This window comes from Leptonotus elevatus, chromosome 11 (genome assembly GCF_054856555.1).
Source record: "Leptonotus elevatus isolate MCC_2025b chromosome 11, RoL_Lele_1.0, whole genome shotgun sequence".
NCBI classification, from domain to species: domain Eukaryota; kingdom Metazoa; phylum Chordata; class Actinopteri; order Syngnathiformes; family Syngnathidae; genus Leptonotus; species Leptonotus elevatus.
In genome coordinates, this window is record NC_141249.1 from 15985418 (window position 1) to 16006556 (window position 21139).

The 21139-nt window shown below is 41.2% G+C and overlaps 1 protein-coding gene across 2 annotated transcripts; it reads left to right on the forward strand.

Moving 5' to 3' along the window:
- Positions 1-5619, forward strand: LOC147166046 (C2 calcium-dependent domain-containing protein 4C). 2 transcript variants are annotated; one of them, XM_086089340.1, is made up of 3 exons: positions 1-282; positions 2649-4021; positions 4155-5619. In XM_086089340.1, exons 1-2 carry the CDS (start codon positions 105-107, stop codon positions 3977-3979), a joined length of 1509 nt encoding a protein of 502 aa, XP_085945466.1. In that variant the 5' UTR covers positions 1-104; the 3' UTR covers positions 3980-4021; positions 4155-5619. The 2 variants fall into 2 exon arrangements, with proteins under 2 accessions (XP_085945466.1, XP_085945465.1); XM_086089339.1 differs by having other exon boundaries at positions 2-282; positions 2649-5619.
- The last annotated feature ends 15520 nt before the right edge of the window (positions 5620-21139 follow it).

The window sequence follows — 21139 nt, forward strand, 5'->3', positions numbered from 1 at the left end:
TTTTATTACAATCATCAGTGCTGTCATTGTTATGTGCAGAAAGCAAATAGTTGCCATGCTCTTAACAATAGTGATTGTAATGCGTGCGTGTGCCACAAACAGACATGGCTCAAGCTGATTGGTCACTCCGACTGTCGTGTTGCATATATAAAGCTCGCACCCCGAGCGCCGCACCGCAACATGAGAAACGCTCATTCACGCTACGAGGAAACACCTGTGGCTGCGAGAAGCGAGACATACCGGAGCGGCAAGCAGCTCTTCTATTTTTTCCACCCCAATACTGTGAGTATATCAGCTTTTTTTTTTTTTTTCTGCAGAAAAAGCTCCCTTCAGACAGTTTTACTTAGCCTTTCATTGTCTTTGCACACCTGACTTTAATTTATGCCAAACTTCACTTTTCACTTCAGTGCGCAAAAAAATGTCCTTTACCCTCTGAATTATTTCACAAAAGTGTGACGCAATAGCTCACGCTTCATTGTTGTTTACTTATGTCACGAACAAGACGAGTGGACGCTTGGATTTTCTATGGAGATCGTTCTCTTAAGATTTAGAGACCAGAAAATGCTATACAGGTGTACATTTTCATAGTTGTTTTTGTATTTGTTAAACGAATATGCTAAGAACTGAAATACAGTTGGACTGTATTAGAAAAAAAAATCAAAATGATTTATATAGAAAAAAATTATTCGTCGTGGTTAATAATTTTTTTTTTATCACTTTTTTAAACTTATTTTAATTAGATACAATATTTTAACACGTTTTAAAATGATTAAAAGTATTTAGTAGGATGCAGATCAAAACAGCATTATCAGTTTGTAAAGGCAGACTTTTAAAAAAAAATTTACCCAGGCCTTGTATTGACTGTGCAAGTGTACCTAATATTGTGTCGCTTGACTTTATTTAGCATACTTTCACCCAATGTGAAAGTACGTGCAACCAAGTCCCAACGCGCAGAATTGAGGACTAGAAGTAGACTTCTTGCATGTACATTTTATACCAGTAGAGAGAGCCTTTGTTGCCACACCACCCTCCCACCCCCCCAACCAATAATTTTGATGGACAGCAAAATTACTTCGGCAGTCAATAGAGCAGACACGTGTGCCAACAGGAAAAAAATAATAAAATTCTGTCCACAGCGAATCAACAGCTAATGGGAACAGTTACCATCCGCCTGTCGTGTTGCTAAGAGAAGCTAGTTTCCGAGGCTACCGATGTGAAGAGGGTGTTGCATGAGCCTAATCCTAAACCCGAAGTATAAAAGTACACATTCTAAGAATGCACTTTAACACTTTATTTTAATTATTTATTTTTATTTTACTGTCAATTATACAATACCAGTTATGACAAAAATGTGACGTGTATTTGGAAGTATAGCTGTGTAAAAAAATGAAAAGAAAAAAAAGATAAATACTGATTAAACTACTTTAGTATAAATAAAAGAGTAAAGACTCAGAAATGTATAAAAGTGAATGAAATATAACTATTGTATTTATTTATTTATTTTCAAATTTACAGTGCTTGCCTTGAACTGGGAGGACCCACCCCCGTGTTCCCATAGCTTGACTAGCCAAAAATGTTAAATTAGCTAATTCTCTTAAGGGGTTGGTGGTTCACAATCCACTTTCCAAATCTCCAAAATCGGAATCAATCACGATATCAACCGCGGTTCACAATGTATATTTTTATGACAAGTCCTCAAGAAAGCAAGTCGCCTATTTTGACATCAAGTCCTTTGCTACTTTCCGTCACTGCTAAGCTAACACCTCTAAAAGTGATCTGTTGCCAAAAGGAACCCCAACTGTAATGAGATGTTTGCTCTATGTTATTTATTTGGCTGTTACTAACATAACTATGAGATTCATTTTTCAAAAAAATCATTTCCAGTTTAATACATTTTGTAGAAACTTTATTTGTATGTATGAATGAGTTGCGATGTCAACAACAATGGCAGTGTATGCATAAATAAAGTTTTCACAAAATTCAATGGCAGTTAAGTTAACTCATTAACTGGCATTGACGGCTATAGATGTCAAAAATTAATTTTAACTATTACTATTAGTTTCACAATGTTTTCCACTTTTGTTAACAAGAGTATGAAAACCTAGAAAAAAATATTGTACGTTTAGAACAGATATAAAATTTGTGATTAATCGTCAGTTATCTATTGAAGTCATGCGATTAATTATAATTAAGAAAATTAATCGTCTGACGCCCCTAATTTTTTAATATTTGTTTTCTTTTTCTTTTTAATTAGGGGCATCAGGCGATTTAAATTTTTTAATTGTAATTAATCACATGATTTCACTAGTTAACTCAAGAGTAATCACACATTTTATATCTGTTCTAAATGTACAATACATTTTTTTCTCGGTTTTCATACTCTTGTTAACAAAAGTGGAAAACATTGTGAAACTAATAGAAATAGTTCAAATGAATTTTTGACGTCTATAGCCGTCAATGGCAGTGAATGAGTTAAACTGGAAAGTTATGTTAGTAACCAAATAAATCATATGGAGCAAACGTAACATTACAGTCGGGGTTCCTTTTAAAGTGCTGCTAAAGCTAAAACCCAAACGGGTGTTATTTCTGTCTATGCTCCCAGTGGACTCACGATTTACACCCCCTCGGCCCCCCTTGTGTGTTATTAGCTGCAGCTCCACCTGACTGCACCGCCGCCCTCACGCCCACGCGGCTCGCCGTCTGGGGGCGGGGCACCATGTGGGTTTTGGATAAGATCCGCGGCTCGGTGGAGACGGGCGTGCTGCGGCACGGCGAGAACGGCGACAAGAAAGGAGCGACGACGCCCTACTCCAACGTCCTCACGCCAGACAAGATCCCGGACTTCTTCATCCCACCCAAGTTAGTCAGCTGCCCTCCTGAACCCGAGTCGGTGAAGCCCAGCGAGGGTTTGCAGCCTTCGACGTCGGAGCAAACCATCGGCGGGAGGAAGATCAGCGGCCCTAAAAGCCCCCGTCTGGTGGCCAAGCTGGCGGGAGACACCAAGAACCTTCTCAAGGCCGCCAACCGTCACATCATTCAGATCGAGAGCGCCGACGACGTCATCGCCGGGGACACCAACGCTGACCCCCAGTCGCAGACCGCCATGTCTCTCCCCTACGTCCCCAAGACTCAAACCTCTTACGGCTTCACCACCTTGAAGGAAAGCCCCCACACTCGTCGCAAGGAGTCGCTCTTCCACTGTGACATCACCAGTCCCATGACCTCCCCCAACAGCCAGAGGAAGACCCCGGGCAAGGGCGAGGGAGGCGGAGGCGGCAACCACCTGAACCCGGCCGACTTAAACACCTCTCACATGAACCCGTACCGCTACTTCAGCGGCGGCGAGAGCGACACCTGCTCCTCGGCCGAGTCGTCCCCCTTCAGCTCGCCGCTCCTGTCTCGCTCCGCCTCGCTGCTCAAGATCTTCACGCACGAGACGCAGGCCAAGGTGGTGAAAGCCAAGCGCTCCTTCGCCCGCCACAGCTCGCTCTCCACCGACGAGTGCAGCTCGGCCGAGCCCAGTCCCAGCCTCCAGCGCCGGCTGCACATCCCGTCCTTCCACTGCGGAAGCGCGCCGCCGGCCCCGGACCAGGGCTCCCAGCGGGAGCACACGGTCAACCTGCACAAGGGCGGCAGCGTCCGCATCAGCGCCCACTACGACGCCGGCACCTCCCGCCTGCGGGTCCGCGTCCTGGCGGCCGAGAGTCTCTACGACAAACACTTTGACATCAAGAGCATCAACTGCTGCGTGTCCGTCTACCTGAACCCCGGCAAGATGCAGAAGCAACGCAGCAACATCATCAAGAACAGCCGCAACCCCGTCTTCAACGAGGACTTCTTCTTCGATGCCGTCGGACCGCCCCAGGTCAAGAACCTGTCGCTGAAGCTTAAGGTGGTCAACAAGGGAACGAGCCTCAAAAGGAACACTCTGCTGGGGGAGCGGGAGGTCCTGCTGAGCAAGCTGCTCTCGGGGGTCTAGACTACCGAAGAGGAAGCAGAGAAACCAAGGCCACTCGTGGACCTGTGCGAGTTCTTTGCCAGAGGTGGCTAATCCAGGTCCAGAAAGTAAGAACCCTGCCACAGTTTGGATTTAGCCACAGTGGCAAAAGCCAAACTGCTTAATGGTTTTTACTTTCTGAACCTGGATCAGCCACCTCTGGTCTTTGCACTGTTACGCAACTTCTCGCCGTATTAGGACTCGTTTCCACTGGGCCCTACGCTTCATCCCAAGATGCTTTGGAACGGTTAAAACCTCAGCTTTGCAATGCCGCAGTTCTCAATCTTTTTGCGTCTAGACCAGGGTTTCTGAAAGAATCCAGGTCCAGAATGTAAAAACCCTGAAAAACGAAAGGTGTTTCTACTCAACAGGTGCACAGTAAATTCTGCGTGGAGACGAGCTCGTTTGCCTGCCAGTTGAGTAGAAGCACCTGTGGCTGAAGCCAATCAGGGGCAGGGTTTTTGCTTTCCGGACCTGGATTCTCCAAGCCTGGTCCAGACACGCCATAAAAGGGAGAAATTGTACCCCCATCCTTATCAGTAGCAGCTCCTAAAATCTCCTTCTTAAAACCCCTGTAGCCAATTTTACCAACCACGAGTTTGCCAGGTTTGGGCTTACCCCCACCACTCAACCCCCCCCCCCCCCCCCCATGCACATCACCACATGTGTCGCATGCTGTGGTTATGATTGTAAGGTGACGCCTTGGCCACAAGCCGCATGCGTCCGCGCACAAAGACGCTTTTGTGAAGCCCTCCCCATCCCAGTCCCCGCCCCTCCCCCCCCTGCTTTGATGCAACTTCACGTCCTGATGTGCAAATGATGCTTTGATCCCGGGGTAGAGGAACAAACGAGCAAAAAAATAAATCAAATAAAAATAAAAATAGAACGACAATGCAAGTGCAGCGTGTTGCATGGCGTGAACGCGTGCTCATAAAATTGCGCAAAGCTCTAAAGCCTTACTGACTGTGTAGCGGACACTACATTAGGTACGCCTGTAGCAACAGTTAGCTACTTCTTGTGTTTGTGATTTTAGTCTCAGATGACTTTGGCGAACCCGGAACCTCAGAAATGAGATACAGACGTGCTAAAGTTGCTACTGCGGGTGTGCCTAATGTTTTGGCCACTGAGTGCGTGCGTGAGATGAGCATGATATTCAGTCAAAAGTTGTTCATTTTCTATGTGTAGGCTAATGTATGCATGTTTTTTAAAAAATAATCATGTGCGTACTGTTTTTATCAAATTGTGCTAGTGATGCACCGGCATGGCGACGTCCGTCGAGTGTTTTTGGACTACAAACAGCAACAAAAAAGAAGAAGAAATTCAATAGAACTCATCTGCTCTGTATACATTATAAACAGCTGATGTATATGATGATGTCTTGCGTACAAAGGCTTCAAAATCAGACGTGTCGGCCAGACAGAATGCCAGTCCGGTAGTTTATGGCGGCGTAGGTGTCGGCTGCCGCTCACTCTGATGTGTAGGTTTGCCGCCAATCTCGGGTTCACGCCACTTGTGTGATTTTTAAGTGGACTTCTGTTTGACAAGTGATTGGTGTATTGTTGTCATGTAGCAAAAGAAATGAGCAATTTGATGAATAAAAAAAAACACTTGACCAACCTGAAGTGGACTAGTTGTCTACTGTATTGTGGGGAGGTTCTCTGAAAGCCACAATAAGTCAAGTCAAAAAAAAACGTATTTACAATATGTTACTTCTGTGTGCCCCGACTTCTCTAAACATGGTATTCTGATTAATATTGCATTTGTGGAATGTGAATTAAGTAGCAAAATTCACCTTTTTTTTTTTCATTTATGCATTTCAGGCACAGACATGAAAAGACTGTCACAGCTGAAGCCAGAGGGCAGCCATCTTACGTTGCCACTTTTGACAACTACCGTTATTTTTTTGGGCTGAAAACACTTATCGGTGCTTGTTTTATGCTAGGATCCTAATAATATTATCTCAATATTGTGAATTGTGACACACTGAGTTTACATTTCTCAGCAATTTTTTTCCTGATGGGCTTTACTGTCACTTGGTTGTTGGCTCTGACAACACAATGCAGATGAATCTTTGAGTAGCAACCAGAGATAAGAAAACAATTAACTCTGTTTCTTAGCAATGAAATATACATGTATTGCTTCTCCCAGACTTATAAATACAACCACGTGTCATGCACGGTGGAATTTTCACCATAGAGGCAGAAAATAACGGGAAAACACCACAAAGAAGTCATCGTATTCAAGTTAGGTGGCCTGAGTGAATGGCAACGTAAGATGGCCGCCAGTGGCTTCACTTCTCCCAATGGCGAGTAAGCAGCGTTGACAGTCCATTCATATGTAAAGTCTGTGAGCTCAAGGGGCGGCCATTTTGCCACTTGCTGTCAACTAAGAATGACATCACAGTGCCGACGACCAATCACAGTTTACCTGTTTTCTGGGTTTGGTCATGTGACGCTCGCAAGCTAATATTCCAACTTTCTTCTCATTGTTATGCTTGTAAACTTTTGTCGTATTTCTCCTTTACATACACTAAACAAAAATGTCATTTTGCATGCGTTAAACTCGTACACGAAGCTCTGTTTCCCTTAAATATTGTTTTACCAATCCGTCTTCTCCTTTGCCGAGATACTCCGTGCACCTCGCAGGTGTGGCAGATCAAGAAGCGTGCGCGAAAAATATTTAAGTTTCAGTTCAATGACTGAATGTGATTCATCGTGAGTCATCAAACCAGCGAGCTCAAGCAAAGGCACGTACATCACACAAGTCCTGCTCGCCCGGGCCACATATACTGGAAAAAAAGTTACTTGACACGGAGTTACCGAAAACAAAGACGGGTTTCCCCAACAGGCACCATTGTTCATTTCCGTCCTCCCTTCTCTAGCTTGCAAATTGATTTGTAATTTTGTCATCTGGCGAGTCGGCAGAGCGGCCATCTGAGATGTGGCGGAATGAAAAGCTATACACCGGAGGGCAAATTTGATTGGGGCAATTTATATCCCCGGATATTTTCTTGGCAACGAGGAGGAAAGGTTCATGGCTGTTATTGGCTTTGGGATCGCTATGGCAACCGGGGAGCAGAGTGTCATCTGAGTGAAGGAATGAAATAAGTGTGTGCGTATGTGTTGGAGGGGGGGGTTTCGTATTATATTATTATATTAAATTGCCAGCCAGTATAATTGCACAAAAGTGTTTCATTTTCTCCTTCCGAGCATTTAGCCTGCGACACTTTACTGTGACTGCTTCCAGTTATAACACGATTCAGGAATCCCTTTAAAATTCACCCTGGACCGGTCACCTGTCAATTACATGGCATGTATAGGGGAGATTGTTGGCACAGGCATTACTTGCCAGCAGTTTCTGCAGCTAATTTAATGTTACTTTTCTCTACTTTGCAACCTCCCTGGTCAGGTTAGTTAAGCGCAGCGTGAGCGCGTGACCAACTTTGACAAAAGTGCTGCACAAAAAAAGCCTGAAAAAGTAAGCTTGACAAGCAAGCCTGATAAAGGAGCGCGGAGTGAGAGCTCGCTGTGACGGCCGCAGGTAAGTATTCTGCGTGGGTTGCCGTGGCAACACAGGGGTGGTGAACCTTTAACTCAGGCAAAAGGAAGGGGAAGCCTTAAATACAGACTGAAAAAGTGATTGATGGAACATGAAACTAATGAGATGCTAATTGTTTGCAATTTCCAAGCCGGGTTTTTCTACCAGACTGTGTGGCTTTATCTCCGATTTTTATTTGCCCATCTCTGCAACATCCTTTATATTGCAGATTTTTTTAATGTTTTTTTTTTTTTACTCAAAAACAAACAAACAATGAAGTGGCTACCGGGAAATGAAAGCAGGTTGATCAACATCATGCGGACTGTTTTACCTTCCGTGGCCTCTCAACTTATTAGAGTGCTAGGTTGTTGTCAAATTATTCACGTCTAGCGAGGGGAACAAAAACATCCTGACAAACCCGTCTAAATATGTTTTCTTTTACATCAGAAACATAACTTCTTTTTTTTTCACTTCCACAAGCTGGGATGATCGTGTGGAGGCTCTTTGTGTACAGTGCAATAGAAAAGTATTCACAGAGTAAAGAAGGAGAAACGGGACAGACGCTGGGATATTACTCGACACAGATACGAACACAAAGCAAGCCTTGTGTTTGTATCTCGCCATGCGAGTATTACCAGTCTTCCTTTTCTATCGTGTCAGTTGTGTGTATTACTGTATTTTTTGTCTTGTTTGCTAACACGTGTAATGAGCATCTTTCCATTTCTCTGTTCTTTTTTCACTAACTTGTCTAATTAGCGTCTTTTTTGTTCACTCTATTTATATGATAACGTGTGTAGTTAGCGTCTTTACATTTCACTCTATTTGTTTGCTAACTTAGCAACTTCTCATGTCACTCTGTTTGTTTGCTAACTTGTGTAGTTAGCGTCTTTACATTTCTCTCTGTTCTTTTTTCTCTAACTTGTCTAATTAGCGTCTTTTTTGTTCACTCTATTTATATGCTAACTTGAGTAGTTAGCGTCTTTACATTTCACTCTATTTGTTTGCTAACTTAGCGACTTCTCATGTCTGTTTGTGTTAGAGTAGACAATATTAAGTATTGTACTCTTTGCGTGTTCAATTAACTGAATGGTGAGATTCTGGTGAAGAAGTCCCTTTGCAAAGGTATTTATTAATTATCAGAAGCTTCTGAGGACAAAAGGCTGATGACACTGAAGCCGTGTTCTATCAGGTTGTCTGTCTCTCCAACGTGGTGCATCAATACTTATTCAGAAAAGTGGGAGACTAGAAGTCTCCTCCCATCAGCCCACAACACACCCGGCCACAACTCAATATAAACAAGAGAATCCCCCTTCTCCTCCCATCAGCAAGTTCAGCAAGTTCCCATAGCTATAAATCAGATTAGAGAAAAACAATCATACATCAGCCTGTCTCTTTCGAAAGAGACAGATACCAGACACATATACTCCCTTATTATCTAAAGAGTGTGAGACACATAAGAATGCTCCCTTGAGCCATACTGAGTTAACTAAATCCAAAACGGCTAAAATATAAATTGAAACTGAAAAACAATGTTAATAACTTAACATTTGCTAACTTGTGTAATTTTTCTTTTCATTTCACTCTGTCATTTCTTTCCTAATTTGTTTATTAGTCCGTCAGTTCATGTTACTCTGCCCCCTTTTTTTTGTGCTAACTTGTATAGTTAGCATAATTTCACGCCCCTTTGGATGCTAACTTGAGTATAATAATACTACTACTACTAATAATAATAAGTGCCCCTAAATAAAATTTTGAAAACCATTCAAAAAGATTGGATTAAACTCTGGTATACTAAATGAAGTGTCTTTAATAAATTTATATTCATTGTTTATTTCTGGTATGCAAGCTAGGTCTAATTTGAAATATCGCACTACAATAATTGTATGACGTATCTGTGCATTATTTCTTGTTGTTGGCTTTATTTCTTACAATACTGAGAATTGATTGAGCCATTTTGAGGCCACCTTTCATTAAAAAGCATTTACAGTCAGTGTATGAGGAACTACCCCCCCCCCCCCCCTTCACGTAGCCCACGGCACAGCGAGCAATGTTTGCTCAGATTAACCAGTCCCGATAAAATGGGGGCCGAAATGTGTGTATTTGTGTGTGTGTGTGTGTGTTATGGATTAAACGCCATACCTTCAGGTTGCCATGGTGACTGGCAGGGGCGCAGACACCTGTGAATTAACATCAGCTCCGCGGCAACGGGGGTCTTAATTAGAAGAGCGCGGGAACGGGCGGCCATTCAAGGCATGAAATCAAAGAGTTGGCGTTCAAAAGGACAGCTGACCGTCTGTCTGACGCGCTCCGAGTTGGAGAGGCGCAGGAGCTTGTAAATTTTCCTAAATTCAATCCACTGTTCAGTGACACTGATACTCGAATTGATATTTGATATTTTTTTTTAGCACCTGCCGCTAATCCAGATACGATTTGAAATTCAGACACAGCGTGCGAATATCTCCGAGATCCCAAAAGTGATCTTTCCTCATTCCTTTCCAATCATATTTGTTCATTCATGCGTCTCAAGTGAGCTGCGCTTGCCTTAGATTAAACTGATATGACATCATCTCAACCTGCTTTCCTTTTATCGTCATTTTCTATTTCGAGATTATTTCAGAAAGTAAAGTTGTTGAAAAAAAAAAAGCCTCATTTAGATTCTTCGCCTCAGGATGAAACAAGACCGCGCTATTTTCTATCTTTTTTTTCTTCTTCTCCCTTTCTGTTCAAAATGAACGCCTGCTGTATTGTGGGTCGCGTTTTCTTTCAGCTGGCAGTCCTGCTGAATGCCTTGATTGATCCCAGCCACTTAAATGGATTTCCTTTATGCTCCGCTAAAAGGGTTCGAATCATTTGTGAAAAGAACACACTCACCTGTAACACTTTATGCGGAGAAAATCAGTATTTTCAAAAGTGAGGGTCCAAAAATAACGCCGGAAATAATACAGCGCTTATGAAAAGTCAGCACACCCCTTTTCAAGTCGAGCAGAATGACGGCAAGATAAACGGTTTCAAAACTATTTCCACCATAAACGTAACCAATAATTTGGACACATCAAATGAAAAAAAGACATTTAGATTGGTAGTAAAAACTCCAAAACTTAAGGTATTGAGGTTGCACAAATGTGCACACCCTCTTCTAATTGGGGATGCAGCTGTGCTCAGAATTAACCTCCAACCCACTGCTCATGTTAAATGGGAGTCACCACACAACTGCCGCCATTTAAAGTGCCCCAAGAAGTTCTAGTAGGCTTTTTCTGACTCTATTTATTTATTTATTTTTGCCATTGAGCAGAAACCTGAAGGTTTTGTGAGTGCTACATGGAACAGTTCATAATTCACACCACTCCAAAATGGCTCTGATTAAACCCAAATAAATCTCTGATGTTTTAGTAGGCTTTTTTTTATTTACTTTTTCTCTCTCCTTTGAGCAGAACCCTGAGGTTTTTGTGCAAACACTGACAGCAATATGAAACTGTTCATAATTCACTCAATTCCAAAGTACCTATGACTAATCCAGAATACATTTCAGATGTTTTAGTAGGCTTCTTTTTTTTTTTCTAGCTGAAGACTAAAGGTTCACAATAGGCAAAAAAATAATAATTATACTAAATACTAAAGCACAAAGTATTTTTGTTCTGCCTATATTTGATATTTTTACTGTTCTAAGTGTTAAGGGACAAAAAAAAAGATCTGTTTAATCAGTTATCGGAATTTTATTCTGCCAAATATCGTAATCGGCACCTGCCTCAAAAACTCCATATTGCTCGGGCCCTAGTGTAGACATCAATATTTATACAGAAAGACCCTCTATTGTCGGGGGCCGGGGCTGAAAAGAACAACACCTGATGAACCGACCAAATGTGGGCCGGTGATGATGATGATAATAGCGGGCCTGGACCTGAGTGGAGTGATTACCACAACAAAGACGAGCGACGGAAACGGTGAATAAAGAAAACACACACGCACATTGAGTCATAAAGCCAGTGCATTGTTTTGGTTTTTTTGATTGCCTCGAAATAAAGACTACAGGGACATTTCCGCATGGACCCGCAAGCCAAGCTCCTTGAGCGATGATTGTGCAAAACTGTGAGACAAATATTAGTTAGACTTACAGAGCTACCTGTGAAATCAGTGAGAGATTGGGTACAATAGCTAAAGCAACGCATCACTTGAAATGAGGCTTTTCAAGACGGTAGGGTTAGCTTTCAAAATGAGGGTTACACACGCAGGTCATGCTGCGGGAGAAAACGTGACCGCGATTAGAATCGTTCAACTCCCCGAGGAATGTTAAGCTGCTTTTTACAGTCGCACAACAGGTTGCCGTCAAAAAACGGTGAGAAGGCCCTCCGTCTACTCATTGTGCTTTCAGCGGGTGCGAGCGGCACGCGGTGAGAGACAATTAGTTTCGTCGGAGACGAGCTCGCGGTGGACGGCTCCTTATTGATCCGCGGTTGCAAAGTAACGAATCAGAGGTCCCTCACTCTCGCTCGGGGTTTCAGCCGGGCCGTGATGAGACGGAGAGTAAACAAGGTGCCGATATCGCCTCCTCCTAATTCACTTGCGCACTTTACACTCAATTATAAGCCCCCTATCAAGACATTCATCAAAGTTGATGCGATGCGTGTCTTGGACGGTAATGGATTCCTCTGAGATATGTTTAGAAGGCGGTGCAGTGCACGCTCGGAAAAACGCTTATCTCGTCATTTGAAATCCCCAAAGCGCTCCCTCATTTTAAATTCGCATTTGCAGCGAGAAATGAGAAATCGGGCTCGGAATGTGTGAGAGCGTCTTTTGGTTTGTTATTGGGAACGGGCCTCATACACTCGCTGCAATAAGAAAATAATCCAGAAACTTCAAGTAGCGTTGAAAAAGCCTTCTTATATTTCAAATTTTCTGCTTTGAAACATTTAACTCATCATTTATTTTGGTAGTTTGATGAGCAGCAGCTTGAAAATTGCTTAACACGTATCATAGATATATGCTCGTTTTTCTAGGAGACTGACAAATTACAGTGGGCCTTTTTCGAGATACATCGAACGGCTAATTGGATATTTGAACACAGTGAAGCAACACATATAACATTACTCACAGGCATATATACTTTATCCTCTACAATGAACGACTAATATCACTGCTGTAATAAGAATCCAAGAGAGGAGCTGAGCATCCAGTACAGCATGTCTGTCTTGGCCCAGGTGGTTAAGGTCAACACTATATGAGCAGAACAATGTGCATTGAAGTGAACAAAAAGGTTGAATTATTTATAATTTTATTCAGGTATGTCATACAATATATTTTTTACAATGTACAACATTATATATGTATATATTTTGCTCATGGGAAAAAAAAGAATCACAGATTGGTACCTGCATGTGTAAATGCTGCACCGCTAACAGTAACTAAGTTCCAAAGAAGAAGCTGAAGTTTTCCTCGCTGTAAAACTACAACATAGAAATGTATGCTATAACTTAACAACTAAACACATGCGTTCCTAAATTTAGCCTATTCAAAATGATTTAAAAGCTCCACTAGCTTAATGTTAATATCTAAGCCTGTTAACTTGAGTGAGAATGCTAGCTAGAATGTTAGCGTAGCAAAAATAAATAAATAAATAAAAAAATAAAAAAATATATATATAATGCTAACATCTAAGCATGTTAACTTGAATGAGAATGCTAGCTAGAATGTTAGCTTAGCAATATGTATATATATATATATATATATATATATATATATATATAATTGTAATCTTTTCTGTAACAAGCATTGTGTAATACACAGTGTACTTGGACATAAAATGACATTCACAGACAAACAATTTTGGCCATGGAGTAAGGAAAATATCATTAGCGCTCCTGCTTTTTTCTTTTCTTTTCATCTTATTTTACTTCCTGTTGTCTGGACCACAACTCCCTATTATCCAGACAAACTTATTTCTTATTGCAAATGCCCGAGTTAAACTAACGCCACAAAACAGAATGTCACAACGACAACGCTTGACCTTGAACTTGTTTGGGGAATCTTGCGACAATTTTAAACGAGGAGAAAGAAAGAGCGGCAGGCGGCGGCAACAACAACAACAACACCTGTTGCTACCTATTTGATGAAACTGGGGAAAGCAATGAGAAAAGAGAAAATAAAAGTGACAGCGACAATGACAACGCCTGCTAGGGAAATCTGGGGATAAACAACAAGAAAAGTTAGCGCAAAGAGTAGTAACAACAACAACGAAACTTGTTGAAAGCTGGTTAGGGAATGTGGCAATACACGTTCGAACCTGATTGGGTACCTCGGGGGTGGGGGGGGGGGGGGTTAAAGTGTGCCAAACGTCACATTTACACACTGATTTTCAGTTGTATCGTTGTTTTTTTTAGCTTCAGCCTCAAGCCTGTTGGGATCAGATGGTATCCCGCGGAAGATTTAGCAGAGTGACAGGAGGATTAGCTTCAGATTAGTTTTTTTTTGTTTTGGTTTTTGTCAGCAGTGCCTGAGAGCCGTGCGGCTCCATCGAGCAGACAAACAAGCTAGCATATACACTCCGTTGGCTTGAGGGCTTAATAAATCTGCCGGTTTAAGTCTGCCTCAGCTACCGAGCTGGGCAATACATGACAACAAAGCTGCTATTTCCCAAAAGACAACAAAGCTAGCTACTTATAAAATGACAACAGAGCTGCTTCTTACCAAACGGCAAACAAATGAAACAAAGAAGCTCATTATCAGGTGCTCACAATATCATCTGCGAAAGGTCACCTTTCGTGGACGCCCTTGGAAGCTAATTAAAGTCATCCGAAATGAAGTGGCAAAATGTCTGCGAGTTTGAGATCAATGCCCCCTTGGATAAACGAGCCTTTAGTGCAGTCATTTAATTAATATTCATTTGACGAGCGGCGACATTTTAAATGAGAAATGGGGGACAATTTGAGAACTCTTGAACTTGACTTATGCGATGGTAGTAGTTCCATTGTTTTCCTCCAGAGGCAACAATGAGTCGATTGTTTGCTCCAATACAGTGAGCAGAGATAGAAGAAGTACTGGAAGTCCTATAATAGCACTAAAAACGGCACTAAAGTTTGCGTCTTAAGTACTGTAGTTTTAGTTTTGCCAACTAGCACCCCTTGACAGCTTCTCCCAGGAAACGTCAAAAGTTACTCAGGTTATTTTCTAATAAAGTTTCCGCTCTGTTAGATAATTGGATGACTCCCGACTTTGACCTCTAGCTCGCTCGCGCAAGAAAAAGCCACAGGCTCTGTTGTTCAATTCCTTCGCTGAGCCAGCTCGTTTTTTGGCGAATATGTCCTGACCTCGTGAAAGAATCCAGCTCGTCCTTGTCACCGCATTCGAGAGCGCTCCAGTGAGTCGGCATGGGGGCTCGTATCCTCAATGACACAGAAAGCAAAGCGAGGACTTAATGAGAATAAGTGCGCCCACTTACTTTAGCTCTGCAATCAAGAGGCGTCTCACCCGCTAACCGGACCTCTAACAAACAATTTTGGTGACAGAGAAAAGCAATTGAGTGAGATTAAAGAAGTAATCAGGGACAAACACTTCTGTCAGTCTTTAAGATCACATTTGGCTAATCAGCTAGCTTTGTTTTCTTTCAACCACTGGTAACCATTTTGAAATTATTTCATTATTATCATTTATTACTTCTAAAGAAGATGACCCGAGCTCAGTTCTAAAATGGTCGTATTTCCTGATTCTAGTCAGGACTCGAGCACGATACCGGCAGTGAAGCACGGTGGTGGTTCCATGGGTTCGGGATAGCGTTGTGTTGATGTTGGTCACTACAATGTCAATCAACTACGTCCTAAGTAACGTCTAAAAGGGAAGTCAAGCAAGCCATCAAATTTCAAAGTAAAAGTGTACTAAGGCTATTTGCATTGCCGTCAATGTATTACTGTATTTGGTCAACTTTATTTTGAAGTTAGGCTTAGTGTGTTACGTTGAATATGTTTCCGCTTCCTTGACATGTCAGAATGGTATCGGCTGTGAATGCGCACTTTGTTTTTTGTTTTTTTTTCTCCACCAATCAATCCGCGGACTGGGCGTGATCCGAAACGTAGGGTTTGGTCCGAACCGATCAGGGATCAATGATGATCCGTTGCACCACTACAAATAATATATTAACTCATTCACTGCCATTGACGGCCATAGACGTCAAAAAATAATTGTAACTATTTCTATTAGTTTAACTTTTTTTTTTTTTTTACTTTTGTTAACAAGAGTATGAAAACCTAGAAAAAAAAAGATTGTACATTTTGAACAGATGTAAAATTTGTGATTAATCGTGAGTTAACTAGTGAAGTCATGCGATTAATTACGATTACTAATATTAATTGCCTGACGCCCTTAATTTTTTAATCTTTTTTTTTAAGAATAAAAGTTTATTAAAAATTAGGGGCGTCAGGTGATTACATGTTTGTTATTGTAATTAATCACATGACTTCACTAGTTAACTCTCGATTAATCACAAATTTTTTATCTGTTTTAAATGAACAATAAAAAAAATCTAGGCTCTCTTACTCTTGTTAACAAAAGTAGAAAAAAACGTTAAACTAATAGAAATAGTTCAAATGAATTTATGGCAGTGAATGAGTTGGTTGGTTCAATCTAAACATTTCCAGTTATTAGAGGGTGTTTGCACTTGTGCAACCACATGATTGCAATTGTCCTCTCTCAAAAAAAAATGTGTTCACTTGATTAATGTTTAAAAAAGTTTTTTAAAAATTCATCTTGGCCACATATTTTCTAGATCAGTCAAATGTGGCATTTGAACAGGGGTGTGTAGACTTTTGTATCCACTCTATATACCTTATCTCCAATTTCTCCACTGGTCACATCTGGATGGTATCTCATGGTGTTGAAAACGACATCATTGCTTTCATTTGCTCATTGTCGGCTGTTGCCATGCCGACGATAGGCTAAACTTATTGCTGAGCATATGGCACAAAATGAATATTTGCAAGCGCGGAGTCTATTTTAATAAAATATGAAGCTCCGGGCATGGGAGGTTCACTGAAGTAATTCATCTTTTTTATGTTATACTTGCGATTCTTTTCTTTTGGGACAGCGTAGTTTGTTTATTTTGACTAACCAGATTGGAGCAACTTTACATGTCCGCTGTGTGCATACTTCTAGCCAAATGTGGGAAATTTGGGTTAGCTATTAGCGTTAATGGCGTTGGCTTCTGTTGACTAGAGATTTTGCTTGTTGCTAGTTGATACACCCGTCTCGTGTCCAGCACGGCCAAAAGCGTTTGGGCTAAATTGTTTTGGTCGACGGGGTCTCGTGGGTTGGTGGTTTAGATGCCCCCCCCCCCCCCCCCCCCCCCACTTTGGCACGCCCCCGAGCATATCACAGACGCTTTAAAAATGGAAACAGTTTTAATATGTTGCAAAATGACATCATATAGCTCCATTACAGCTTCCATTATGACATTGCGAGAGAGAATAGTTTTACCGCCATTACAACTGCAATGCGCCCGAGGAGGTGCTCAGTTTTTCCTAATGTCTAATATCAGGCCCAAGGCACCAAATAATCTTTTTTTTTTTTTTTTTACAGCATTAAATTGAGCCCCATGGCGTCACTTCACTGCTCTCCCTGCATTTCACAGCCTTTGCTCCCTCGCTCTTGTCTTCAGCGCAGACATCTTCTTTATGCTTCACTGGCCGTCTGATAAGAGACAGAGAGAGAGAGAGAGAGAGAGAGAGAGAGAGAGAGAGAGAGAGAGAGGGGTGGGGGTGGTGGGGGTGGCTAGACTGCAGGAAGGGGTAGATGGAGGCAAATGAAAAAAATGGCTCAGCCTGAGAGGCGGCATTCAGAGAGGTTTAGAAGTCCCTCATTGCCAATTTTAGCATTTGTTTGCTATACCTAGAGCATAGACGGATCCATCTTAAGGTCTAGTATGCTTTTTGTCCTCGCTTGTAAGACAAATTCAGCACAATATGCTAAGGGCGCACGAGAACTGACATGTCTTTCAAGTAGGAGTCGACCGATATGGATTTTTTTCTTTTTTTTTAACCATGTTTGAACATTATTAAAACGATTTTTGCTGACTTTAAAGTAGTTAATTTTTGACCAATTAAATAGACCGGCCGATTAATCAGTTGGGCCCTACATACAAGAAGTATTTCGTACTAGTAGCCCCCAGGACATTATATTGTTGCCTTGAGATATGAGTGACTCAGCTTACAAGTTTTTGAAGTTACAAGCCATTGTGGGCCATTTTTTCGTTTTGCATTGGATATGGATAAAAAATTACTTCAGCAACATGTAAATTTGCTTGTTTTTGGCAATGTTAAGCATGACTGACTGTGTTTGTCTTCCAGTGGGCTCTTTTCTTGTCATATGGAAAACAATGTAAAAACAAACAAACATTCAACTCATGTTTCTTTTTGGAAATTTATAGCTGCTAGTCGCTTTTTTTTTTTTTTTTTTAAATCGGCGCTGAAAGTCAAGCCAAATTGCTAAAATGGCACCACTAAACTAACTCTTCTGTTTGCAGCCATATTGTTAGTGAAAGCAGTGCAAATTTGCAGGCATGCTTTGAACTACAAAAATAGTAAAAAAAAATAAAAATAATTTTCAAAACCCTGTCCTGGCAAACTGAAATTAGTCAATCAAATTGATTATTTTCCTGGCACCTAAAAAAGTCATACTGATACCGCTTTTTTCCCCATTCTACAAGGCAGACATGCCTCCTATCCTGTCATAGCATTTTTACGAGTCTTACAGATGTACACTATCGGCACACCGACATCTATACATCATTTTCTTGTTACGTCCCTAAAAACGACTTCGAGGCTGTCTGACGGAAATGGACAAAAACAGTAGCATCGTGTTTCTGTCTTCCTCCTGATTGAGAGTCACAGAAAGTCACAAATTCTGTCTCACCGAGCAAGTCTGCTTTAACTGACTGACTCACAAAGCCCAATAATCTGAGGTCGAAGTTGTTTTGATGAAAAGCAAAAGCCTTACTTTCTCGTTTTGTCCATGGATTATTTTTTTATTATTTTTTTACTGCTGCTGTAAAGGCCTTTTTCATTATGATAAACTGCTTCTAAATCCCCTCAATATTGTGAAAAAAGAGACTGTCAGGACAGAAAATGAACATGAAACAAAAGCAGTTAAGGCATGCCGCAGTAAGATATCACAACTATGTTTGTATGCCATATCCTTTATTGTAAAACCACAGAACCACAACATGCTTCAGTTCCACGATACCGATCGTTGGACATCAGACGTTACATGTGGCGTAATTGGCCCTTAGAAGTTATAGCTGCGATTGTGATGGTTAGACATCACACACAGCGGAATATGTGATGATCTTACAGGCAAAGCAGACCCAGCATGCTTTTAGCCAGCGTCACTGTTGGAGGGGTTACAGTGGAGGGGGGGGGGGGGGGGGGGGTCACATCGATATTTAATGGTTGGACCGCTCTAAACTCTCTTCAGGCTTGAGTTTTTCTGTCTCCTTGGCTGGATTTTTCACACACCGCCTCAGGCTGGAGCTTTCCATTTATCTGGAACGACCTCCGAAAATACAATACAGTGAACCCACACCTATTTTATTTTATTTCTCATCCTCGGCTTTTCAGCTGAAAGACTTTCCAAACACCTCTAAGATGTAAGTAGATGGCAACAAAACTCTGGCTAATAGGAAAGTAGTAAATGCTGTCAAGAAATATATCTAAAACTTCTGCTTCTAACTGTGCCAAAGTTTTTGTTTTTAGTATAAAATGGCCTTCTACTTCTACTACTTTTTTCTTCTTCCTCTTCTTCTTCTTCTTGTGGTTTTAACCACAAGGGCCAGATCAAGAGAGAAAGACGGGTTTTAAACTTTGTTTTGAGCCAGGCCAAGATGGGTGTGTGGTTGTCCCGTAAAAGGAAAGTTGACGATGGGGCAGAAGTCGATCCCACGGTTCTATGCAAAAAGTTGATAAAGTCCAGACTCTTTATTGATTTTAGTTCTTACAAGAGAGCAGGAGATTTAGATTTAGTGATGTTCTGATGTAAAAGCATTATTTTTTTTTATCTATTTATTTAATTGCTCTTGCCGAGCTTTGTGTTATGAAAATAATGTAAATAAGAGCTGTAAATAAATGTCATTTTTCAAAATCTAAATTTTCCCCTTCTCCTTCCTCCTTTTCTTCTTCTTCTTCTTCTTCTTCTACTACTACTAGTAGTACTTCTTCTTCAATAGGTTGACTTCTATATATATATATATATATATATATTTAAAAGGTACTTTTCTTTTCTTCGCGGCAGGCAGGACTCCTTCCCTATCCGCGTACAAATACCGTTTTGTTTTGTTTCTCTCTATATGCAGCCAAAGCATGACCCCGGAGCTCGTTATTTAACATTTGCAAACTCAGAAAGGTTGGGCTGTGTCATTATTTATCACCTCGGGACCTTACCTACCCTCTCTCGTCAATTAAATTATACAGTTGGCAGCTTGGGCCACCAAGGCCGAGGTGGCATTAGTTTGTTATTATCGTGATATTGAAATGAGCAATTAAATATGTCTCCGAGCTCACAAGTAAACACACAACATGGTTTATGGAAATTGTGTTATGCCGTAGCGCAGGACACTTCTGCCGGTGTTTTTATACGCAGTAATGTTATTATACTGCCTAAGTGAATATCGACAACGCTTCTGCCAGAAGCTCACGTGGATATTCCAGCCAGAGCCCACACAATGCGATGAGTGCGGTAGTTTGGTACAAGTAAGTGCTCCGTAACATTTTAAAAGGTCTGCTCACGACTTATCCGGAAATTTCACAGCATCATCCCCACATGTTTCTCTTGCAAAGTAGTCACTAACTGACACTTGTCTAAAAGTAGAAGTACTGATTCAACTCTTTTACTACAGTACAATTGTTAGCTATTTGTTAAACTGAGGCTAGTGCTAGTGCTACATGCTAAACATGCTAGCCTCCACATTATAAAGTGAAGTGTCTGTTCAAATTTAAGCTAGTACTTTAATTGAATTGTTTTTACATGTTTTCATGCGTAAGGTGAAACCAGTTTGTATTTTGCCACAAAAAGGTCATAAATATGTTTTGAGTTTGTTGCCTTACATATACCCTCATACATACATAGAAAAGGTCACACTAATCCACCTCAGTGCAATCAAACATCCATTATTCAGTCACCTTGCGCCAATATAGGCCACCTTTGCACTCGGGTTACAGCCACAGCCACACACACCTGATAGTCATCTAGTTGTGTGATTATACACTCAGCATCCGGCCTGTGACGTACCACCGAGTGGACAACCACTGATTAGCTAATCACACGTTGTTACGTTCATTATTAACCAAGAATTTGCAAATTTATGTTTTTTTATTATTATTATTATTATTATTATTATTATTATCAGAAAACTTATAATAAAGAGTTGAATGCGTTGTAAACTTAAGTAGGCCTGCCAACTATGGTCCTTCAACTAGTTTTTATTTCACAATATGTTAATGGTCAGCCTTTTGATTTTTATTGATAATTTATTGGACCCAACACATCCATGACAGTAAGAAGACGAAGATGCTTTGAGAAGATGGACAAGCAAGAAGAAACAAAACCAGAATAAAAGAAGTCCAGATAAAA